Below are 26,304 nucleotides of genomic sequence, written 5' to 3' on the forward strand. Positions count from 1 at the left end.
AAAATTGCTAATCCCACTGCCATCTGTAGCACCCCTGTAAATCCATGAAACAGTTTTAATGCAAGTGCACAAACAGGTAACCTTCCAATATAAGCTGAATGAAGACTTTGCTTTAGATAATCTCACTTTCCTTATATATATTTTTTAGTAAAATATTTGTGGGCTTGCTGTTTAGGACGATGTTTAAAATTAATATGTTTCTTTATATAGTATACAATTCATCAGCATCTGAAGAGCAAGAAGTACTAAGAGCTAAAGATGGTGTCTCCTTTGAGCCTGGGATGCTGGAGCTGAACACTCACAAGAGCTTTTCCAAAGGCCCTGCTGCAGGTGCTGATCTGCTTGGAGGTGCCACAGGAGCATTGCTGACAGAGATGAGGGGTTTTTCTGTTTTGGTGATGTCTGTGAGTTACACTCTCTGGTAACTTTAAATTTTGATTTTGGACATTCGAGAGGTTGTTTCTTTCCCTTAGCAAGGGAAAACCTGGTTTCCTCACACAGGATGTTCACTTTGTTCCGTTTTCTTCAGCTCATCAAGGCACTTTCTTTACATTGGCAAAGTTGTGGAATTCCAGGTCTGGAATTTCTCCATCATAATGATCACCAGGTTCTTGGACTACTTCTACTTTTTCTTTTATCTCAACCACACGGATAGCGCCAGCAGCCCCATTAATTTCAGCCACCAGCAGCCGCGGAACGCCCGCCGCGCCGGCCGCGCGCCCGCCCGGAGCGCTGAGGCTGCTGCACCGCGGCGCCGGAAGAAGGCTCGCTCGCCATGGTGCGTGTGCCGGGCAGGGGATGGCGATGGGGATAGGGTCGGGAACAGCGACAGTGATAGGAATAGGGGCTGGGGTAGGGGTGCGGCTCCCGCAGCCTGCGTTTATGGGGACGCGGTGTTCCTGGCCCCTTCATTGCCTCCGGAAGCGGCCCCACCGCGTCCCTGGGGAGGCGAGCCCGCTGGTGTGCTGGCCCTGTGGGCCGGTACTGGCGGTGAGCCCCCCGTACACATGAAAACTGCTGCGTTTCCTCCGGGGGGTTCGCGTCCTTGTGGGCCGGTGCCGGCGGTGAGCCGACCCTGCACATAAAAACTGCTGCGTTTCATCCGGGGGGTTCAGGTCCTTGTGGGCCGGTGCCGGCGGTGAGCCCCCCCTGCACATGAAAGCCGCTGCGTTTCCTCCCGGGGGTTCGCGTCCTTGTGGGCCCCTGGCAGGCCGGGGCCAGGCCCGGTCCGCCTGTGGAGCAAGTGGGAGGTGCCGCGGCCTGAGAATTCCCGAGGTGTTCAAAGTGTGTCTTTAGCCTTTGGACGGATGTCTTTGACACCATCTTTTTTTTTTTTTTTTTTTTTTTTTTTTTTTTTGCAGCCCTAAGCACTGATGTTATCATAGAGAATTGGATGTATTGCTATTAGAGACTACTAGTCTCCGTTTACTGATGGCCATTTATTGTGATGTAGGAAAGCCCCCTTGCTTTAAGGTGTTTCTTTTGGGTGCAGTTAACTAGCACATTATTTCATAAAGTCATTTGGTTCTGTTCAAACATTTTCTTACCAGAAAGTAGCATAACTTAGAGCAGTATTACCATACTCTGGAAATTTGTGAGCTGTATTCCCTCTCTGTGCAGTGTGAAGGGGTACAGAAGGGAAGCCTCTGGCTGCTCCCTGGTGTGAAGCATTCCAGTGATCTCTGGGGAGGAACAAGAAAATCGCTTTTATTACATTGTACAAATTACACGAGGCTCTTGTCAGAAACCCAGATAAGAGCTTGAATGGGGACATTTTTCTGCAAAGGTACAGAGAGCTAATATTAGTTTCCTAGCTACAGAGTTCTACAAAGTAGGTATTCTGACAGTAGTCACTAGGTAAGATTTCTTACAGCATTTCCTGTGCTCCAGTGGTTTTGTTACAGCATGTACTGGCTTCAAGTAATTTTGTTATTGAAGTAGGTGAAATTGATAACATGTTACTGAAAGTTAAGGGCCTTCTTAGATATCAGTGCATGACCTTTTCAGTCTTTACCATGGTGTATACTTCTTCCCTTTGATGTTTTACTCAGCCTTGTTAGTGCATAGTATCTTTGATGTCTTTTCAGCCAAAGTTAAGAAAACCTCAAGGAGGAAAGCAAGAGAAAAAAGTTATCCATCCCTACAGCAGAAAAGCTGCACAGCTTGCAAGGGAAGTACACAAGCAGGAAAAGAAAGAAAAGTAAGTTGACTGCAAAACCTCTGTACAGATCAAAGAATAACATCACCAATTATACTTTTTAATTGTGGTAGTGGACACGGACTGTTAGGCTGATATAACCACAAGAAGACAGAAGGGCCTGTATAACTTGATGCTGCTGCTGGGCCGTGTGAAGTGACAGGTTTACATGCATTAAATCAGGTTGTACAAAGTGTGTAGTTCTGCTGCTTTACTTTGGGTGTTGTCCTTACAAGTTAGATTTCTTGCCTTTGATAATCTGAATAGTATGATGCTGGTGATTTCACATGAAGGTGAGTCCCCTAGTTTGGTTTTACTTCAAGTTCAGTAAGGATCCTGCTTAGGGTCTAGCTGCTTCTGCTAAAATGCTGAGTTAATTGAAAAGAAAACCCAGAAACCTTCCTGCAGAAGGCAGACTTCTGAACAAAACTGTATAGTTAACTCCTCTTTAGTGGTTCTGTGGTGTTCCATGGAAAGTTTGTTTTTCTGCTTTTAAGCTTTACCTCCCCCTCCCACGGAGAGAAAAGACAGCTGGTGAAGGCTGGCCTTTAAATTACGTTGTCTCAGCTTGCTTGTTGTTATGCATAAATATGTTTATTTAGGAAGTTACTAAAGCCAGCTTAAAGCATTTTCAGTCTAAGTATAGTAAAGCAGTACATAAACTAGATAATGCTGTATAAATTGTAGTGTCTGGATGGACCATGTGAGCTGAGCCCAAATACTCATTTGTCTGAAGCTGTTAAATTGGAAACTCCTGGTCCAGAGACTGTGCAGTTTTATTGTTGGGATTGATGCACAACCTTATCCACAGCAGTTGCACTGTTGCTTTCCCTAGAAGGGGGGGCCTTTGCTGCCAGAGTGGGGTCATGTAGCCTCCAGCAGGGCTGCTGCAAGTGTTCACAAGCAGCAGATGTTGATTGGGCAGATTCTTAATGTGAGAGAGGTTTTCCCTGCTGTTTTGTATTTTTTTCTGTGCTCTCTTACTATTGGTAGTAATTTTTTATTGCAGATTATTTTCCTACTGCTAAATTGACCACTTTGTCCCTTAGCTCTCTCACCTTGTGTCATAAAAACCGCTCACAGTTCTTAGTCACAAAAGATGACTTCATCTTACTTGGTTCTTAGTGCTTACATTTGTGACTTCACCACACAGAAAAACATGCACAAGAAAACTCAGTGAAGGAGCAATACTTACTGGTTATTCATTGTGACATGGTACACTCAAAGCTTTTAGTGACAGTCTGGTGTGGTTACCCTGATATGGACAACAGTGCTGATGTTTCCTCTTGGAGTGCTACTTTTTCTTCCTCCTTCCTCTTGCAGCAGCAAAACGTTCAAAGGCCCTGCTGAAACTGAGATAGTCAATACCCACTGCTTTCCCCTCATCCATCCAGGCAGTTGTTTCATCACAGAAGGCTATCAGGTTGGTCAAACATGACTTACCTTTAGTAAATCCACGCTGACTACTCCTGATCACCTCCCTGTCACGCATGTGGATAGAGATGGCCTCCAGAATGAGTTGCTCTGTTGCCTTTGCAGTGGTTTGGGTGGGGCTGACTGGCCAGTGGTTCCCTGGGTTCTCCTTCTTGCCATCTTGGAAGACCAGGGTGACATTTGTTTTCTTCCAGTCCTGAGGCTCCTCTCCCCATCTCCACAACCTTTCAAAGATAATTGGGAGTGGTTTAGCTGTGGTGTCTGCCAGCTTCCTTGGCACTCATGGATGTATCCCTCAGGGCCCATGGCAAAGTCTTCCCCTCTGACATTCCTTAGCCCTGGTCAGAGATTCCTGAGGGCTGCTCTTGGCAGTGAAGGCCCATGCAAAGAAGGCATTTGGTGTTTTTGCCTCATCTCTCCTCTGTTGCCAAGGTGCCCCTCAATTCAGTAAGAGCCCTATGTTGGCTTTAGTTTTCCTTCGGTCACTGATGTGTTTGAAGAAGCCCTATCCTTGCTATTTCAATCTAGGCTGATTGTAAAAAATGTAACTTCTCATTTTGCATAGGGAAACCATTCCACCAAGAATAGTGTGTCAGTTTTCACCATTCACAGCATATTGTGATAGTAAAATGATCTTATGTTTTGTGTCTTTATATCTTATTTATAAGATTTCTACATCTTACACTTCTGGGGCCTGAACAGTTAACTAACATTCTGTACTTTGTAGATAGATCACTTTTGTTGTGGTGTTCTACAAATCAGTTGCACTAAAAACATCCTCCAATTCTTTATGTTCTATTTTCTGTGTTGTCTTGGCTTAAAGAGCAATTTAATTTGAAAGACATGAAAATGATTTTTTTCCCCCTTAGTGTTTTTAAAAAACTTAGTAAATCTTCCAATTTCTTTTGAATCTCTATTTTTACTATCAGCTTGGTAAGTTCTCAGGATTTTTTTTTGAATATTGGGAATTAAACGTGTGTTGAACTTTTTTGTTGTAATTACTGAGCTTTCAGTTTCTGTAATATAATGGTGAGGCTTGGATTCATTTTGCATAGCTCTGAAAAAGACAAGACAAATTTCTGATGCTGTGAATGGAGGAAAGCTTTCCACTCCTACACTCTTGGGAAAAAGAAATAGCTTACACCAGTTTTATACTTCTACATTGCTTCTGCAGGCCTATTAAATATCTTTAAACAATTTTCCAAATTGCTTCTATTGAATGACAGCCTGTTCTCTGGTGGAAGGTTAGTACATCATTTGGAGGTAAATAGAAGCTGCCTTGTAATCTCTATAGAATTTTCTTCCTTAGTCCCGTCTACAAATCTGGCATTTTTTTGACCATGCTTGTTATTGTGTAGAAGTTGTCTGAAGTATGAATAGGACACAAAACTAGAAATGGAATTCTCAATGGGATCTCACTAGGTTTGAGTAAAGAGGATAATTGCTCTGTACAGGCTAGTGCACTTCTGCAGAATGGAAAAACTGGATTAGAGTACTCAGTGAATGTAGGAAGTCCATAGAGGTCATCTGTACTATTTTATTAAGCTGTAGATTTCCTTGCCAGAGGATGCTTTAATTGTGGCTGGCTAAATTTGTGCAGTAAGATCTTTTTGAACATACATACATTTTATCTGTTGATTATTATTTAACACAAAGGCATAGGGTGTAGGAATGTAGGAAACCTTTGAATGGTATGTTACTGGAGGGTGAGAATATCTTTTATAGAAGTCAATGTTTTTGGGTTTGTGTGGTTTATTTTGCTTGTTTTGCTGAGGTTTTGTTGGTTTTTTCCCTTTGGTGCTTATCTGGAGACAATTCAGGACTAGAGACAGTTTAGGCTTCTATTTGCTTATTAACTTTCCTATAGGATGGAGGGAAGGAAGTAACTACTGTGACTGTTCCTGTTTATGTTATACAGAAAGGAAAATTGCATTAAGTTGTGAGATGCATATTGCAGTATCTTTTTCCCAAATGAGATAGTAAAAAAGGGTAGACATTTTCCACAAGGAATTTGAATATTTTAAATGCAGCACTGGGAAAAATGAGGGAGAAATTCTGCATTAAGTTGCAGAAGTCTTTTGCGGGCTCCATTGTCCACTCTTCACTGCAAGCATTCGTAACAAAACATGACAGCAGTTATAAGTTTACTCTCCAGAAACTGTGACTGCACTACAAAAGACCAATCTTAACCATAATAAGAGGAGACAAACCAATTGCTTTTAGAAAATTGGCTACAATCTTAAATCATCTTGTTCACTTCAATTACACTTTTTTTCTTGCCTGCATCCGTCTCTTCTCGGTTCTCTTCAAGGTCTAATGAGCAGCAACAACTTGCAGTGTGCTACTACCAGTTTATTCTCTTAATCTACATGTGAATTCTTATTCCTTTAGGCAGCTTGTTTGCTCTGTTAAATAATTACATGGATGTTTTTATGAGACAGCAATAGCTGCTTCACTGGAAGTAGTAGAACACTGACTTTTCTACACTTTAGGAAACCTGACCATAGTGAGAAATTAATGAAACTTCTGTAGTAGTGATGTACTAACACCAGTCATGTTTTCCTGCAACTGCAGAAATACCTGTCTGGTTTTGGTAGCTACAGCTAATGTAGTTGTGCTTTTTTTCCCTGTTTTCCCTCCTGAGTCAAAATAGACCCTTTCTATTGTGTATGCATGATAAATTTCTTAGTAGTCAGTGCATTTTCATTACAGATAAGCCAGTCTGACATGCTCTGAAATATGACATTTAAGGAGTTTTTACAGTACTGGGGCATGAAGCGACCCTTTGGGAGTAAGCAATCTTAAAATGTTTCCTGGTATAACTCTGGGTGTGCTTTTTCTGAGGTTTTCCCCTGTCTAACCTCCTAATCTCTCTTGACCCACTGTGCTTCTACTTGCATTGCTTATGGCAGTGATGCTTTGTGACATACTGTTGCAGAGTCTTCATGAAGACCTGACAGACTCTTAGGCTTTTAAAATTATTTATTTTGAAAAGCCTGTCTTTTTTTTCAGAGCCATAGATGGCATTTGTATTTGTGGATATTATCAGGGAAAAATACTGAGTACGTAATCTGATTTGGAAAATAGTTATTCATTGTTAGTATTTAGAGAAGAACAGTTGAATACAATATCTGAGATAAAGAGCTGCTAAAGGAACATGTAGAATTCACTTTTAAAGTACTTAGTAAACCAAGAAAACTACTAATCATTCTTACTAATAATCATTGCCTAAGCAGAGGATTTCTGGAAGGTGGGTGAAGATGAAAATCAAGAAACAACAGTCTGCCACAAGACTGTGTCCCTGGCCTTACCTCTCCTTCCTGAGCAAAAGTTATTACTCATTGTGTAAAGGGAGAGGAGAGGAAGTTTCTTTGACTCACCCAATTTGATTAGCCTCCCTGCTAATGCTATTGTCTTCTAGCAGTCACTGAGGTGAGGTTTTTATAAAAAGTACAATAAGGCAACATCCAAGCTGATCATTCATTATTTCTCATACTGAAATTACTTGTGTGCACCAGGAGACTGAAGGTTTTTCATCCAGAAGAAAATGCTGGTTCTGTACTTCGCTGCTTTGATAAATAAGTGATTTAGTGGCCCATAGCAGGTGCAGATGGCAGTTTGAAGTGTTTTAGAATGCAGATGTGTGAAATGATCCTGTTTAGGCAGCTTTCCTAGATGCCATCGTCATTTTCTCCATTTTTTCTGGCAAAGCTCTGCAGACAGGCTCATCTGACAGCATTGCCTTGCAGGGCTCCCAGCAGGGATTGCTGCTGTGGAGTTCCACTAAGGGAAGTGTGTGTCCTTTTCTTGGGTGCTGTTACCATCCAAAGCTCCCTGTTGTAAGTCCTCTGAGATAAAAGCCTGCCCAGCTTTTATTGATGGCTTCTTCTACACATGCTGGGGTAACCATAGAAGTAAAAATTACTTTAATGTATTCGTATGTTGTCTCCTTACCATACAAGTTTCATACCTTCTCGGTGTTCTTGTGGGCTGTTTCTCAGAGCACTGACTCTTTCCTCTTCACAAAGCAGCCAACTGACTCCACTTCCCTTCTCAATGAACCACCCCACTCTTTTATAGCACTCTTCTCACTGGTTACAGGTGTGGCCTGTTAAAGTCAGGCCTGATCCTAATCTTTGATAATTGACCCAGCTGCAACTCCTTTCTACACTATCTTTAGTAAGACTTTCTACACTATCTTTATTTTCTTATATTCTATCCCACTACATTAGTGAATTCTTAGCAGTTCAAGCATGCTGTGCATTTGCTTGTACATGGCTTTTAGGGAGTCTTCAGAGGATGAAATACTTCTTGAAAAATCGAATAGTTATTTAATAATGTAGGTTTGTGGACAAGTGACACAAGTATGTTTGTCTCTGGAAAAGTAAGGGTTTATCTTTTGATCCCAGTTTTTGTGGTAGATAATAGACTTCTGTTAGCTCTTACTTCAGTTAGCTCTAAAATGCTCATTAAATTTTACAGAATAAAAGGAATTTAATAAAAGAGCTCAATAGCTTTGAACTGTGATGAATTTTAGCATTATTTGTTATTTGTCAATTATAGCCTTTATGATTTACTTAATCCATTACCAATTTTTCTATTTAATAATAAGTCAATTTTATCAGATGTCCTTGAATATACACTGAATATTCATGGCTAGGATATATTTTCCAGTGAAAAATTTCATACTTACCCCAATAATGTCTTGTTTTCCTTTCTGGATAACAACATCCTTTGATGCAGATTGAATCTGACACCTTCAGGACAAAAGAGTATGAGGCTTGGGATTTCCTGCTAGAGAACTTCTCTTTTTTGATAACTCCTAATTAGGATGGAAATTTATCCCAAATAGCACTGTATACCCACGTGTCATAGAGCACAGAAGGTTTTTGAGTATCCTGCCAGAGATTCAAGTGGACTTAAAAGTCCTGTGAGACAGAGTTGGGGAGTTCTTTAATAAAGTTGTTAATTTTGCTTTCTTAACATATTAACTTACTGTTCACTAAGCACAAACTGTAATTATTACAAGCTTTAAGGTAACAGAATGATATATTTCACATTGCATGCTGGATTTGCAAGAATGCCGTGCAGTGAAATCTCCCAACTCATTAAACATACCACAAGAATATCAGAAATATTCTGATATTTGTGACAATAAATTGTCACAAATAATTGTGACAATTATTGTGTCACAATAATTGTGACAATCTAGCTCTTTGGTATAATTCCTTTTGTTGTGCTCTGAGAAAAATGTTGCATCTTTTTTTCTTCCAAGAAACTTGGAAGAAAGCTTAACAGGTAAACTGGACAAATTTCAGCTAGTAGTTTTACCAAAAAGTAGATCTTTTGGATGAAACATAAAAAGTTTTACATTATTTGGAATTTGTCAAATATTTCTATTTGAATCTATACCTTGACTTTCATTGGGACTGAAAAAAACCTTAACTTTTTGAGAATAAAATTAAAGTCATTGTTTATATGGTGCTCATTCCTGGCTAACACATCTGTTTTTTCTCTGCTAGGTTGAAGACTGACAAAGCTTTGCGTTTAAGTATTATTGGTAAGCAGAAACTTCTATTACGAGTACAGTTTTCAGTTTCTTAGTACAGATTCTAAGTTCTGTCAGGTTTTTAGACATACAGTTAGAGCTCTTTTTCTATAATCTGATTCTGCAATCTTCAAATAGACTTGGTTGAAATACTGAAATACCTGACATGTCCACTTAATATATACAGGATTGAATTTGGGGCTGAGCATAACTAATCTTTAGTCAGTGTACACAACAGCAGGGCAGTATAGACCAAAGGAGTGTTTTGTACATCTGTACACATATTTATTATATTTGGTCTCCAAGCTGTTTATAATTGCTTGTAAAAGAAGATGATATATGTAGCTTAAAAGACACATTGTGTTAGCAAGTAAATTCAAAATTGGAGACACATCCTGGAATATTTTTCTCTTTCATATGATTGATCCTGCAGCTTTTCATTTTAATCTGTTTAAAAACAGATATGACAACCAGAACTCTTACTCAGCCACTGTGTTGGTTTTTTTCCCCCTTTCTAAGTTTCTTTCCTAAGTAATTGATATAGTGATATTTTAGTTCATTTCCAGTAAAAGCCTAATTTTTTTTTTCATGTAAGGGAGGTATAAAATAATTCTGAAATGATGTGGAAATTTCTATTACAGCTGCCTTCATACTTGGTACCCACAGTATCAGAGTCTGTGATACCATTCAAAATCTTGAAAAATGAGGGGGTGGCATTTCAAAACTTAGAGAACCTTTAATATCTGTTGATGCTACAGTTGTGGGGGTGTAACCATTAACATTAAGTTTATTCTTGCAGGAGAAAAACTGCAATGGTTTCAAAGTCACCTTGATCCCAGTAAAATCGAGTACACAAAGAAGGAAGCTGGTGAACTAATTGAAAAGTAAGACTGGTGTTTAAAACAAGATTAAAAGGCTTGACTTGTCTTTAAAAATAATGTGATGATAACTCAGAGGAGGACTTTTATATTGCTAATTATAATATCAAGTAGATGATTTTGTTGCCAGTGACAAATACTGAGTGACATCTATAGTCATATTAGAATTATTCAAATAAGTGTTTTTGTAGTTTCTTTTTTTTTAATTATTCAAGTATATCCCTAGTTTTTTCGTGTGTGGTGGACTTTAAATTATTTGGACAGTAGTAATCGCGTGCATTTGCTTGTTGGGTTATTCTGTGACACCTGAACACACAAATTTCATACTACTTACTCCTTGAGTCTCCAATAAATAAAAGAAATTAGAAAATAAATACAATTAGTAAAATAATTTATCAGACTAATTCTGTTTTGCAATTTTTTTTGAATGACTGCACCTAGCTTTTATGCATTTTATTTTTTTTCAGTTATATGTGTCGATTCAATGCTGAATTGGAGCAGATTGAATTACAAAACAGTATTAAAGGCAGACAAGGAAGACAGCATGGTTCACGGGAAACTGTCATCAAGCAGACAATCGAACGTGAAAGACAACTCTATGAGGGCTATGGAATGGGTATGTAAAAGTATCAGAAAGAATTCAGTCCTCACACCTGCTCACAAGGCCAGAATCTAAGCAAACTTTCTAAGCATTGTCCTTATTTTTCTCTTTAAAGAAATTACCTAAATGCTAGGTGCTTGTGCCTTGCAGAGTTATTTGGAAGGACAGCCGCTGTGAAGAAAAGGAGAAAAACAGATGGTGGAGATCTGACTCTCATATTCTACTTCTGCCTTTCTTTGTGCATCTCTGCTAGTACTGTCTTTTCAGTGCAGGCATAGTTAACCTATTTTTTAAACTTCTAATGCACCTGCCTTGAATTCTGTACAGCAGCTGGTTGGACCTTCCTTAGATGGCTGGAACTAGGCTGAAGGGAAGCAGCAATAGTTTGGTGAAATAAAAAAGAAAAAGAGATCATAAAAGTGCAAAAAGCAAAGAGTTGTTTGGGGATAGTCAAGATAAGCAGTGAAGTGTTTGTATTTTGCCAGTAATGTACAGGTTGAAGCTGAGTGGTAAACTTGGCTTTAATACTAAATTATTATCCAGACATAATTGATCCTTCTAATAGTAAAATATGTTGTGGAAAACATGAAAAGTCGACCTTATTCTGTAGTTAGGATTCAAAGCACAGCAAGGTTTGGGTTGTGTGTCATATTCCCTGGTCAGCTGTCCCAGTTGTGTTCCCTCCCAGCTCCTTGTGCACCCTCAGCCTCCTCACTGGAGGGCTGGGGTGAGGAGCAGAAAGAGTCTTATCTGTGCAAGCCCAGTTCAGGAATAATGAAAACACCCTGTTTTCATCAACACCATTTCCAGCTAATCTAAAATGCAGCCCTGTGCTAACTACTGTGAAAAAAATTAACTCCACCCCAGCCAAAATCAGCACACCCTGGTATATATTCTACAAATCAAGAAAATTAATGACTAAAATTTTGCCAGTGCAGCTGGCAGAGGAATTTATGAATATCTGTATGACTTCATGCATCATCTTTGATGTCTTAGAAGGAGAGGGAAAAAGTAATAGGAAAATAGATTTTGTGATTGTCATCAAAGAGCTTAATTGTAGAATGTGTTATTTTTGTTTTTTGCTTTTAAATTTTAGTTCTTTTTGTCCTTACTGCTTTGTGGAAAGCTGACAGAAAAAAGCAGTAAGGCAAGAGAAAAAGATGTCAAATACACAAGCACAACATAAAAACCGTGAAGAAGCTAGAAATATTGTAGGCAAAATTTGAGGTTATTAGAGAATTAGTAAGTAAAGCATTCACAGAGCACAGTGCAACTTCACATATTAAATACACTTTCAAATCATTCATTATTTGTTATCACAGCTGCTGCAGGTTTTGCTCTCTGTCTAGGACAGTGTTCATTCAGAGAAAATAGTCGCTGCTAAGTACTATAGCAACTAAATACTGTAATTAGAGATTGGGCATAAATGGAAATCAGCTGAAAACAGTGCTTTTATTCCTCTAGCTCATTATTAATCCTAGAAGCTTTAGTGAGTGGAGCTTTATAACTGACTTAGATTTGTTGGGTTTTTTCCCCCCCGTTCTTGAACTCAGTGATTTCTTGTATGCATATGCATTTGCTATGAAGAGACTGCACAGTATATATTCTTTTCATTTAGGGAAGTCTACTGAACTTTGATGCAGTCTATTTATATCATAGAATCAGTTAAGTTGGAAAAGACTTCCAAGATCATTAAATCCAACCTTTGACCAAACACTACCATGTCAGCTAGACCATAGCACTAAATGTCACATCCAGTCATTTCTTGAACACTTCCCGGGTTGCTGATTCCTCCATCACTTCCTTGGGCAGCTCATTCCAATGCTTAACCACCCTTTAAGTGAAAAAACATCTGTCCTGACATCCAACATGAACCTTTCCTGGGTGTAGCTTGAAAGGTTCATCCAACATGAACCTTTCCTCTTGTCCTGTCAAGGAAATATGTAAACGAAAAACTAGCCCTTTACAAAATGTAAGAATTTGTTTAAAGAAGTGGTAGACATCCCGAAATATAGTAAATTTTAGTCTTTTTTTAAACAAACAGTAGCTATACAGGGAACATTATCAGTGATGTTGTTGAGGCTTAGCAGCTCCTTGTTACTTACTCCTTAAATACATCTATAGTAGTTTTACTGCAGTTTTCTTCCTCTTGTTTTCATTTTTGTGTATTTGGATTTCTGTTTAATCTGGTATTACATGTTTATAGCAAAGCTATTGAAAGGCAATGCTAGATACTTATTTATTTATTTGTAACCCAGAGTTAGTATGCTTTCAGTGGAAAAGCATCATAATTATTTCGTTCTAACACCATCCATTTTTGATAATTTGCTTCTAATTACCTTACATGTTCTCTCAGATGCATAATACTAATCTTGGGGGAAAGTGGCTTTTAAAACTAGATACACTAGTTTTATTAATTAGTTCTGCAGGCTTCACATTACAATCAATTTAATTCAGATGAAGGCTGTATCATTTCCATTTATCTCCTAATGTAACTTCTGTACTATTCGTTAGCTGCTGTTTTCTGTAGTGATCATTATTGTATAACTGAATTAATTTTTTGCCTAAAGACCACCTACAGTTTCCTTCTTTTTAACAGGCTGTTTGTTCATCCTCAAAAAAAAGAAAAGCAAAACTATCTGAAAGGGTCAGAAACATTAAAAAATGTTTGCTTACCATCTTTCACTGCGGTTTTGCTAAATGCATAAATTGTTGAATACTTTGTCTTAGAAATGCCAGACAATCATATACTCCCTAAAATACTGTCTTCATTTCTTTCCCACTAACTCTTGTTCTATATTTCTTTCTTATATTTTTTCTGTCTTTAGTTCAGAAAAACATGCTCCTATGATTAACATTTTAAAGCAAATTAAGGAGTTCACAAGCAGCAGCAAAAACCATGACATTGGTGCATGCTAAGGAGATGCAGCTGAGTTAGACAAGTGTTACTAATCCAGCATAATTTAGAAAATCAGTTACTGTGCAGTGTATAATCATTTATACACACAGCTCTATTCTTAATCTTGCAGCTCTGTAGTTTTTATTGTGTAACATACTGTAAACACATATGTAACCATGGCTTAAAAATTTTCCAACTGCCAAAGCAGTAAAGATGAATTCAGTGCCAAATCTTGGTTTGTCACAGAATTTCATCTCTGAGCACCTGCTTTCTCATAATGTTGGTGAGCCCTGAATGATAGGCTAGATAAAACTGTTAGAATATTCTCTTTGGAAAAGGTCTGCATAACTTAAACCACTTTTTTTTTTTAAAAAAAAAAGGAAAACAAATGAAAGGACTTAAGTTGAAAGTCTTGTCATATAGTCTTGGTTTATCTGACAAGAACACTGAAATGTATGTTGAATCAGTGCTTTTAGCAAAGATAAAAATACAAATCTCAGCATGGTGCCACTTCTCCCAGACTCACTGTTTACATCAATACATGCCCTACTAGGGGCAAATGGAGTAGCACTGATTGCTCCTTGTAAAATACCTGGGAGAAGGGAAGAACTTCTTGCCCTTGTAGGAGCTGGGATGTTCCAGTGTTTGGTATTGTGCTACCGTGAGTGCAGTTTAAAAAAGCACTAGGTAAATGTTTCTTTGTGTTGGCTTGCTCAGCTCTGAGCAGTATCACCTCATCTGTTTACTGAAGAACAGTCTGAAGAGATCAGTGTAATTGTTATTAAAACATTTCACATATATTATTGTTCTTCAGCTGGTAACTTCATCACCAAGTGTGAAAGGAAGGAATAGTTTTCTGAATAGTAAGGACTGTCTGGCCACAAAGATAAATAGCACAGGTATAATTATCCTATGTTTTGTAGTAGCAAAACTATCCTTAGTGCTGCATTGATAGAATGATTCTATTTATTACTCTAAAACTTGAGGAAATTGATCAATGAACAAAAGTAAAACTGTTTGCTCAAGGACAATATAAAATGTCCTGAAATGTCACAATTTTAAGAGCTAAAATAAAGTGGATTTAATGTTAGAGAAGTAGAAAACATGTCTTGTTGAGAAGCCCTGCTGGCAGTGAAATCTGTACAATTCATAGACAGTAATGAGGTGTTTTATACTGTGGGAAGATGTCAAGGCTCCTAAGGTATAAATCTCTATAAATTAGTGGTGATGTTAAACACAGGCTGCTTGTAACACTGCAGGACTGACCAAGAAAAGAATGACACAGAAGGGGAGGCAAAAGAGCTTTGGCATCCTATGTAAAAATCTGCCTAAATTTATAAATTACACTTTAGTAGGAAGATTTTGGCTATTTCAGAAGGAAAAAAGCAAAATGATCAGTTCCACATGTCTCAATACAAAATATTTCCCTTCCTTTTTGCTAGTAAAGGTAATACAGATATGTATTATTGTTTTAGTTATTTGTATTATTATTTTTATTGGGTTTTTTATTTGTATATATGTATGGCAGGTTTCTTTTAGAACAGTTTGGTTGCAGTGGAAGGGAGGTGTGTAGCCATTTTGGTTAGAGGCCATTTAGCTCACATTTCTTCCTTTGAAATGAAACTCACTTGAATAATGTAACACATCTAACAGAATTTAATTTCTTTCCTATTAGAAATCCCAGACATTATGAACAGAAAGCATCTGAAATTTTTCAGGTAGGTTTTTTATTATCACTAATAATCCGTTTATGCAAAATACTGTTTCTGAAGTTCACCTGTTGTACGTCTTTTTTAATAAAAAAAGGAACTTACACAAAACTGCCAAGGAATTTGTCATTTGAAAGAGCAGAGTAGGTATGGCACTGCTATTTTGGCATTTCTTAGTTGTTACAAGCTGAACACCTGTGCCAGTTATTAATTAGAATATTGGAAGATTTAGACTTGACAGTTAGAAGCCATTTCTCTAAATTAAGTAACCTTTTTTCTCAATGTTCTTAGATAATATTTGACCTAAAATTCTGACGTCAGCTGTTCACAGTAGTGTTGGTATGTGTGTATATACTAGTTGAAAATCTTAAATGAATTTACAATTTGCATCCAGTTAAAAGATCTGGGAGCTGTGAAACTTGCTGCTGGCTCATCTGGGCCAGCATGTTGGTATGTCCTGGTAGTAGATTGAGTGAGCATTTTTGCTGACAGCTCTATCAAGTGAAATACTTTAAAGGAAGAACAAAAAAAAAACAACTTAGGAATGCTTATGTTACAAGGACTACTATATCACTGACTTGCAGGGATGTTATGTAGCCAGAAGTCATAGTTACAGGATGTTGGAATAAAGCCAGAAATTTCAAAGGGAGACTGCTGTATTTATAAATATGCAATTGGCTTCTTAAACAGGGACATCAGGTAGAAGTATTGTTGTATTGCCTTGGTAAAGGAAAAACATATCTTATAAGTGGCATATACTGTCTTTGCCCTTGAGAAAAATTATCCATGAAGTGCACTTACTATAATCAAGAAAGCATTCCATTAAGTGAGTCCTGGGTTTGACTTATGTTTAAAACAACCCGTTCTCCTTCATGCAGCCTTTTGCAATAATACACTCACCATGTGATTTAATGTTTACTAACCTTTTGTGTTCTCTTGAAGTCAGACATACTACAAGTTAACATTTACCATAAATCACCAGGGACTTATGTACATGTGAGGTCACATATGGAGATCAAGCCTCCAGATGAAGAAACTCTTCTGACCTCTTTTTCTGTTGCTTACCAGACTGCAAATCAAATGAGACAAACCTAAAAGCAGGTGGCCAAAAGTGACTGAGGGTAGAATTAATCTTGGGAATAAAGTGAATCATATATTTTTGTTTCAGAATATCACATCTGAAAGTACTTATTGCTTCACAGAGAAATTACAGTTTCTGTAGTGTACAAAATCAGGTGAAATTTTTGTTGCTCATTCATACCACTGTGGAACAGAGGATAACTCAGAAAAACAGCCTCACTTGAGTTAGCATCTTCTGAGGAAATGTGAATTAACTCTGCCATTCCTTCCTTTCTGTTGGTAACTGGTTTTCATTACTTATTTTTTTCTCTTTAAGAGAATGGGATGGTGATCTGAGGAAACTGCCAAACATTAAAATGAAAAAGCTCTCTGCAAGGGATGCTGCCAGCAGTCACCCCGAGGTGACAGATGCAGAAGCAAAAGAAGACTTGAAGGAAGAAGAAGAGGTGGGCCCTGATGAACACCAGTTGATCCAAGAGCTGAAATAGTGAAAAGAATTGTAAGAAATCTATTTAAATTTTCACTGGAAACAAAAATAAAATTTAACTATATTTCTAAAGGCTTTTTTAGTTGCTTTTTTATTATCTGTTTTCCTACAGTGAAGAGTAAACAATGTTGCTGGTTACTGGATAAATTTTTTTACTATAAATAAATACTTATAACCTTAATCATGTAAGTTTATGTCTTGAAATCCCCCAACTAGCCAAGTACCTCTTCTGTCTAGGTTCAGACTGGAATACTTGGTGGTCAGAAATCATTACCTTTTTGTGGTAATTGCAATAATCTGTTAAACATGAGGAACCTCTTCTCTTTGTACCTTTTCTTTGAGAATCTCTGTCAGGATCATAGAGATCTGGAAATGCTTCAATAAGATATTGAGTATCTTATGTTTTGTCAAGAGAATTTTAAAGAGTTACTGTCCTCAGCAATCTGTATTGCAGAATTCAGATAAAAAGCCAAAGTCCCTGCAGTCTGTATTTAAATATATCTTAATCCATATTTTTTTTCTCTAACCCTTTTGTCGAGAGTTGAATTGAAGCCACTCAGGACTTTTCAACAGTCGGCTTGCTTTATGAAGCAACTCTTTAGATGCTTTTAAATGTGTCTTTTGGGAAAGTTCTTAGCAGATTATCACTTTAAAAGCTGTAAAATGAATAAAAGAAGGAAAAAGGGCAAGGGCAGAACTAGGGATAATTTCACAGCAGGCATTAAGTAGGACATCTCAGTGCATGTTAGGTTGTCTGGGCACAGAAGTCACAGTTCAGCTGAACTGTTTGCACACATGGTAGTAAGCACAGCTTAAAAACCTGTTACTTATGTGGAAATAATTATTCCTGGTGGATGATCTTTCTAGTTCATGATCCCTAGTACTCTTCTGTGTGCTAAACAATCAAGTGTTTGTCATAGTAAATAGTTATATGGGTTTCCTAGAGTTCTTTTACAGACATCCAGGTGTGTATTTTCATAGCTATGCAGCAAGAGTTACTGATGAGTGTTAAATCTGTTAATGTGTATATTAAGTTCTTCCCTCTTTACAAATAGTCTTGTACTATCCTTTCATGTTATAGGAAACCAATCTGATTATATTATATAGAACTAACAGCTGTCCTCCTTAAATGATTATAAAAAGGAAACCCAAATAACTTTTACCAGACCTGGAGCATGGGTGGGTAATGTAATTCATCTTCAGGTGAACTGCAAGTCTTAAACCTGCCTAGAGGTCTTGGCCTCTGACACCAGCCACATCTCCAGGCTATCACATCACTGCTTTGTGTTTGAGAGACCAGTGTGCTGAAGTTCATGGCAGGCCTTTGGTATTTTTTATATCTTTGTTAAATTGAGCTGTGGAATTTATCTTGTTTTGATTTATAAAACTTGAGGTGGTAAGCTGTGGTAGAAGCTGAGTCAGAGTAATTAAACTAAACTTGTGTATGTAGCTGTTTCAGTACTTTGAGAGATTTTGCCTTTTGGAAATTCATTTTGAATTTTTGCTTGTATACAAAGTCTGAGGTTTGAAATTGCAGGTAGAAACATTGAGTCACTTTCCCATGACACTGTAAAATATGGAAGAAAAATGAGCAGATAACTTGATTACTGGGAGGTGTCATAGTAATTACAGTATATTAGGCTGCCATCCTGGTGAGTGCTTCAAAAAGACTGTCATGCAGTTATGAAGAACGAGATGTTCTATATTTCTTGAAACAATTCAGTAATAAGATATTATAAAAATCTGGTTAATGTGTGAAATTAAGTCTTTTTTAAGCATTTTTCATTTAGACTACAACATTATTATAGTTCAGATTTTATTGACTTTCTTAATTTTCTTCCTTGAACTCCATATAGTCATTGCTTGTTTAGCTGGCTTTTAAACTGTCTTGTTAAACTACTGCACAAGTAGTGAAAAAAGAACAGTGTCTGCATGTGAACTTTTTACATTGAATTATCAGAAAAAATCATATGCAACTGTCAGGTATTCATATTTGAATTTGAAATAATCTAGGCCTAAGCTGATGATGTGCAAGACCAATTTATCAGATGAGTTGTTGCAGAATATTAACTGGGCAGTGGGAAAATCAACAAAAACCCCCAAAGCCATTTATTTATTTATAATTTTTGTGCTGAGAGTTTTTTACCTGACGTGTTACTGAGACAAGCTACTGGAATCTCTTCAGGTAATTTCATAATCCAATCATGCTTTATAACCAGCTATTAGAGTTTTGTATGTTAATGAGTTTCTTTCCTACAGGTGAAAAAAAGACTAATTCTCTCAGGAGTTCTGAATTGTTATTCTTTTTCTTTAAAATTTAGAAAGTAGATCCTGGTTACACTGATATTCTCTGTTCTTACAAACTTACTGTGGAGAATACCTTGAAATTGTTCTTTTGTAACCAAGGATTTCAGATTTTAATGCTAAATCCTCTGTTAATTCTCTGTAATTTACAGGGCGTTTTTCTGGTAAAGGATTAATTTTAGGGAAGATTTCTTTCATTCTAATTTGTCGAGTAGTTTTGCAATGTTCCTGTGTTTTTTTAGTTTTCAACTCAAAGCTGTAATAGTTAAAATTATTATTTCATTAATTATCATGGCTTAAAGATACAACATTTCAAACAAAAAAGTAATATTTTTATACATAAAACCACTTTCATATAAGAACTTTGGGGTTTTTTAGTGTACTTTCCAGTTTGTTGCAATGTTTTTACTATGTTATACTTTTACTTCATCCAGCATTGGGGAGCTATGGCTTCTCTGAGGAAGTGGCTGAATTACATTCAGACTGTGAGTAGCAGCTGACTTGTTAGTTGTGAAACATACCCTATTGATGGTCTCAGCTGGGAAGAACCAGCTGACTTTAACCAGCTGACTATTTCTACTTAAACAGTAGAAATAATGATTTTTTTTTTTCATGTTAACAAAGCAAATGTGATTTAAAAAAAAACAAAACTAAACAGAAAATAGTGACATTCTCAAAGCTGCTTGTATACAGTAAATGTAAATTAATTTACAATTCCTTACTATTGGAAACAAATTAAGCCATTTGTAAGGGGATATACTTATAGAGTATAACAATTCTTTGTTTGTTAGTCTGTCTTTTAATGCAGTAACATATTTACTCATCTCTGTGATGACCTCTGCCATGTGTGAGGACAAAGTCTAGGACCAAAAACGTGTATATTGGATTAAAACTGGAGTTTGCTACACACCTGGCAGATATGAAAGGGTAGTGCAAAAATCTCTTTCTTTTTCTCAGCAGAAAAGGTTCTGTGCTTAAGGAACCTTCCAGGTTAGTTTTCCAATGAAGGGCAATAAAATGCTTGCAGTGCAGAATTATATCAAATTGGCTTGTTTGGTCAGTCTCAGCATGATACAATGCATAAATTATCTTTCTATCTTCTAGCCCTTTCAAGAGCAATAATTCATTATAGCTGATTTCCAGACTTCCCCAAAAGAAGTAAGTTTCATGAAGGTCAGAGACTTTGCTAATGAGCTGTTGTGATTTATGCTCTGCAGTTTAAGCTGATGTCTTAAAATCACCTGCCAAGGTCCTGTGCAGAGTTCCTCTAATGAAACTGAAAATAAGCTGATGGTGAGACACTTACCATAATGGTGCTGTAATCAAGTTCCCTAAGCCTTGACTGTCCACTTTTATTAAAATGGAAGGTTTAATATGTAAATAGTTACCTGTTACAAAGGAAAAATAAAATGAATCAAGTTATTAGACTAAAATGACAGCATTACTTTAAAAACAGAATTGCTAAATAATAAATTTAGCAATAACAATATTGCTAAAAAAAAAATTGAAGCATCCTACTAATATCAGCTCTTATTCAAGTTAACACAATTAACCAAGACAGTACCATGCTGATTTGGAAACTGATAAAGGGATGATGCCCATTGCTAAGATACAAAGTGCTCAAAAAAATCTCATCCACACTTTTTAATGAAATATTCTTTTTCCCCAGCTCTCAAAATTTGGTAGCAAACCTAGAGGTAAGTGGCACTTGAAGATTCATTAAAGCCTTTGCCTGAACTTCCAGACTGATTTGTTCTTTTGACTGTATCTTCTGGGCTCCTGTAAGTAGCAGTCTTTCTTCTGTGAGCCAATAACACTTGGGTTTGTCCTTATCTGATTTATGACCTCATCTTAATCCTGCTACTTCACTTTTCACTTCTATGCTGTTTGTGAGCCATTTTTAAAATCTGTTGACTGTGTTGTTCACCACGTTCCCAGGCATGTGCATACATAAATGTAATGGTCCATGTTTCATTATAGAAGTATCTCCTCAAATTATTAGTGATTTACTTAACACACTTAAAAATTACTGTGACCTATCTTCTTTATTTGGAATAGTGATGATTACTTTATTTTCATATATATTGTCGTCTATGTGTTAAAAAAAAAAAAGTCCTGTAATTCAGTTAATATCAATTACAGATATTTGTAACTAGCAAAAGTGCAAGTTTGTCCCAGGGTCCACATTCTCCAGCAGTTTGGCATAATTTTCCTTATCAGTCAAGGTTGTTTTCTGAGCTCTGTGTCATAGGTAGTGGAAATGTGTATACCAGTGGTTTTGGCAAGTTCTTTGACAATTTCTTTTACTTTTGGGAATGCTCATGCAGAACAGCCTTAATATTTTATTGGCTGGGAGGTGTGTGTACAGACATCAAACTAAACAGAACCCTGCTTCATGTTCTAACAGTGCCCTTCATCAAGGGATTCAGACTCTTTTGTGCAAAGCAAAAAGGCTTAGGGACCCATACCTCTGGTCTCTTAATTATGAAACCAAAATTGCTTCCACTTTTCTGTATGCTAATAAATGGAAATTAATATAGCTTTACTACAGTAACTTCTTTTTTATGCTGTTTCTTCTGTATCTTGCAGGGATTTGTGAATCCATTTGCATTTACATAGTGAGCCTAGTTAGGGCAGCTTTAAGAAAATGAAAAAGTGGCTAGCCTTGAATGTACAGAATGAAATTTGTTAGAACATTACTTCTGTGTTTTGAACATATATGCTTACCAATCATCAGCCATATGATTCCAGCTAGAATTGTGGTATTTTGAAACTTAGCTCACTCCCCAGCTGACCATCTCTGAGAAAGATATGGAGTAGGTGGAGCTGTAGAAAACTAAATTTGGACCTTGGTTGGAACATTCATTTTTAACCAAGGTAAGATTTTTTTTTTTTTTACACTTCACAAAATGCACAGGCTTTTTTTTATAATGCAAACATGCAATATTCCTTTTCATTAAGAAATGTCTTTAGGATTTTCAAAAAGGAGAAAACCTCACCAAATCAAAGTATAAAATAGTACAAAAAAGGAACAGGATCCATGCTGACAATCTGAGCTGGGATTAGCTTTAAAGTATTTAACTGTCCAGTCCATATTTAAAGTTTTTATGTGTTGGACATTACAAAATCATTGTAACAGTTTGTACCAAGGCATTGCTTTCCTTGGACAGCTTTCATCCTCTTACCTCCCTGGAGTTGAAACCCAGTACTAGTCATCCATTATTCTATGGATGCAAAACCAGTTGCTTTCTAGGCTTCTTTATAGGGTTGAAGCCTGCAAGTTAAGCAACTATAAGTATTTTCAAGTGTTTTTGTACTGTGAAGTATTTTCCTGAGCATTCTGCCTAGGCAGGGTACCCAGAAGTAGCCCCTTGCATCTTAGCAGGTTTATCAGTATTAAGTAAGCAACTGAGTTATATTGTTCACCTTTCTTGCAAGAGTGTGGTCTTGCCAATCCATGTTCAGCATGGGATGCTCTAGGTAACAAGGTGACAAATGTAGATTACTGCAGTACTTTGAGTAATTTGTTTAATACAAATACATTTTTTCACAACATTAAGCAGATACATTACTTTTGTTTCCCTTACCTTCTGTCTTCCAGTACACATTCACCCACAAAAACATACACTTTTTCTTTTGCAAAAGAGAGGGATTTAAACAAATAACACAAACTTGTAGTTTTGAATATTATACACAGTAAAATACTTTCATCAGAGTAAGTTTCATTGCATTATTGGAAATTATAAACTGCTTGTTCTGGAGATGGGAAATTTTTTTTTCTACAACAATAATAAACAAAAATAAACGCTACCTTCAGATAGAGCAGTGTGTGAATGGCACAGTTGGACTAGTCAAGAATCTTTGTAATGCTACTGATAGTCAGAAGTGGTATGTTTATGCCAGTTTGAAATAAACATTATAATGCTTGTAACTTAAACACAGGAAAAGAAATGTGCATGTTCACAGGAGTGAATACAGGAGCATCTTGATCAAACTTCTGGATCTGACCTGACACCAAATTACTTCTACCTACCTTTATTAAAACTTAGGTTGAACAAGCTGTTCCTGCTAATGGCAGCTCAGAGCCAGGTTCTGCCCTTGCAGGTTTAGCTGGGCCAAATTCTATTGTCAGCATATTTGCCAGAGCTGCACTGTGGTTACACATGAGTTTGATATGGATCATTATTTGAGATGGTATCTTCATTAAAAAGTCTTTAGACATCATCTTAAAACCTTCAGTATACTGTTCTGTTTAGTTGTGTGGTTTAGGTGGGGTTTTTTTCCAGGACAGAATACTGTGGTCAGTAAATTAATACAGAAAATTGTACTTTAGGAATGAAAAAGTATTGGTTGATAAGGATCTGTCTAGTTTATCCATGTACTTTCCTTATTACTGAAGACAAGAATCCAAGGCATGGTGGTGTGAATAGCTCCTTGCCCTCTTGAAGAGGTTGCACCCTGCTTCAGAAACTAATTCCAATCCTCCATGAAATTCCTGAAAGCTCTAGAAAATCCAGTGCATCTATAAGAGAAAGGGATGCACAGGTTAACACTGTAATGCTTTAAAAGGTTAAAGGCTGCTTCAAGCCAGCTGAAATCTCTCTTGCTGGTGACTTGCCTCACTGTCCATTTTACTGACTTGTCTCAGTGTCCCATTTTACTCCTTTTCCTGCTGTACATATTCAGTATTTCCAAGGGAGAGGAGGAATTTCAGCTGAAGTCTTTCTGCTTTCTTTTATTTCATTAACTGTAAACTCAGTTGCATATATGGTTGAGTGCCAGAACAGTGTTGAAGTTGAAGGCATTAGTATAAAAGTTTTCACATTGCCTTTTCTGTTGCTGACTCTTCAGTGTGTTTTTAAAAAATGTAAAATCTTGTTGGATGCTACAGTTCTGCTTTCAGAATCTTCAGGTATTTTCTTCTTCTAGGTGAATTTTATACTTCTTCAAGGAAAAAACCCCAATGCAAATTACTCTCCAGTAAGCTGACAAAATAGGGGATAAAGTACTTTCAATGGGTCATGATGCTACTGCAGTCAAAGAACAAGCTGGCTTAAAGAAGCAAGGTTACTTTCACTTAATAAGAAACTATTATTTCAGAAAGCTCTTAGTTATCTTTCATAATAATGTTCCTTGTCAGTAAATTCTGCTGAGGTTTATTGTAAACATCCTTCCAAACATTCAGATGCAGTTGGTAATTTTATGTCTGACATCAGGTACCATGAGAGTTACCTTTTAACGAGTAGCTTTTGAAAACCATGCCATTGCAGACTATCTTAAGCATGTGCAGTTACTAGACATTCCTTAGTCATGTCATCATGCTCTGAAGACCTTCTGAAATCTCCTCCACAATTTCAAATTGAGAAATGATTTGGTTCTCTTGTATGTCGTTTCAAATAAGAAGCTGCTACAATTGGAAGTTGCAGTTGTATAGTTGGGAAATTATTTTATATAAAAAGTGTGTGCCATTACATGAAAAAACTTCAACATTATTCCAACTCACCTGGAGTAACTGACAGCAAATATTGACATATATTAAGGATCCATTAAAGCACCAAGATTTTGTGTCCTGTCTAGCCAGATAACCATCACTTAGTCATAGCCAAATTACAAGAGCAATTCCAGTACAAAAGAATATAATGATCTGATTAAGGACACATTTCTTGCTAACACTGCTAGTATTCCCTGAGCCTTAAGCCAGTAAACATTCACAAAGGAATACCTAGTATATAAATTCCAATACATCTTAGCCCCTTAAGCCTGGGTATTTGCAAGGATGGGATGAACCTGTTATTTCACGGTAAATATTTGAGTGTATAAAGAGAAAATTTACCAGTAGAAACTTCAAGGCTTCTGTAGAACTCCAGTTCTCTTGTAATTGTGGCAGATACCCCTCCTTTAAGTGAATCTCTACTCTCCTGTCCTCATTACTCTGGTTCTTTATATCCTTTTTTGCTTTTCCTCCTTTATTAAATACAAGATTTAAAAAAGAACTTCCAACTTCTTTTTAAAATACACATTATGTTCAGGCCCCAGACTTGTGCACAACAGTACATAACTACTCCGAGTCAATACTTGCTCTTGTGTCCTTACAGTAAACACCACAGTTTTGCAAAGTGAATCACAAAATTGGTTCCTTATACATAATTCACCCAGTTGGACACAGGATTATATCTACATTCATTTATCTATTGCACCTTTTAATGCTATTCACACTTCATTTTTATATGCCAGTGCTCAAAACACAAAATTAACAACTGAACTGTCGAATCTCTAACACCTTAAGTTTACCTGTACAGAAGGAAACCATTGATCTGTTTTTTTTCAGTCAGGAAGAGAAAAACTAGCTTTTTAGAACAAGGAGATAAAAACTAATGTTTTCTTAAGATATGTAAGTAGGTATGTTCTATTACATCTACCTTTCTGTATCATGAATCTTAAAAAATAAAACCAAAAGTTGCTTCCATCCTTCAGTATGTCATCCTTTTTCAGACCTTTGATAACAGACAATTTACTTCTGTGTAATTCTGCAGTAAACTGCTTTTTTTTTTTCATTTACAATTCTGCCTCAATACCTTGTGGATCAAATTTATGCCTAATTCACTCCTATAAAGTAAAATAAACAGCGGAGCTGCTCTTCTAAATGCATATCTATGTATTGTCTCCTTCCTTACTTCCCTGACAATTATAAAAAACTATCTGCAGCTTATGGAAATGTGAGTTTATACTGGTTGGAACTGCTTACTTTTCAAAAATCCAGCCATAGTTGAAAACAACTGGTTCAAATATCCATAGTTGACACAGCTGCCCAAGCATTCAGGCTCCTCGACAGTCACCATATGAGGCTTAGAGAGGAAGTGCCTCAGTACAGCTCTCTCTACTTTGATTCTGTTAATGCATATTACTGGGATTGGTACCCTTTGAAGTGTATCTCTGAAAAGGTAAATAGCAAATACAACTTCTAGTAGTAAACAGATGAAAGGTTTTGTGTCTTCTGTAAACAAAATCATTGTGTCACTTTTGTTTTCTATTTTCCCAGCCAGCCCAGTTAGGAAAAAAAAAGTACATTGTTACATAGGTTTGGCATTGTCTGTTAAACCTGTTCTCTATTGCACTTTCTACACTTCCACTTTCACTACACTTGCTGACTAGTTGCGAAATTACATC

General features: G+C 36.9%; 1 protein-coding gene across 5 annotated transcripts; it reads left to right on the top strand.

The window, feature by feature from the left end:
* The first annotated feature begins 223 nt into the window (after positions 1 to 223).
* TMA16 (translation machinery associated 16 homolog) lies at positions 224 to 25,877 on the top strand. Of its 5 annotated transcripts, XR_003380129.2 has the most exons (8): positions 224 to 778; positions 9,154 to 9,191; positions 9,979 to 10,063; positions 10,525 to 10,673; positions 15,233 to 15,275; positions 16,663 to 16,845; positions 20,242 to 20,295; positions 20,807 to 25,877. XR_003380129.2 is itself a non-coding variant. In XM_026792950.2 (7 exons), the coding sequence occupies exons 1-6, from the start codon at positions 597 to 599 to the stop codon at positions 16,832 to 16,834; spliced, it is 669 nt and encodes a 222-aa protein (XP_026648751.1). In that variant the 5' UTR covers positions 224 to 596; the 3' UTR covers positions 16,835 to 16,845; positions 20,242 to 25,877. The 5 variants fall into 5 exon arrangements, 4 of the variants coding, with proteins under 4 accessions (XP_026648751.1, XP_026648752.1, XP_026648750.1 ...); XM_026792950.2 differs by having other exon boundaries at positions 20,242 to 25,877; XM_026792951.2 differs by lacking the exon at positions 20,242 to 20,295.
* The last annotated feature ends 427 nt before the right edge of the window (positions 25,878 to 26,304 follow it).

Source organism: Zonotrichia albicollis, chromosome 5 (genome assembly GCF_047830755.1).
Source record: "Zonotrichia albicollis isolate bZonAlb1 chromosome 5, bZonAlb1.hap1, whole genome shotgun sequence".
NCBI classification, from domain to species: domain Eukaryota; kingdom Metazoa; phylum Chordata; class Aves; order Passeriformes; family Passerellidae; genus Zonotrichia; species Zonotrichia albicollis.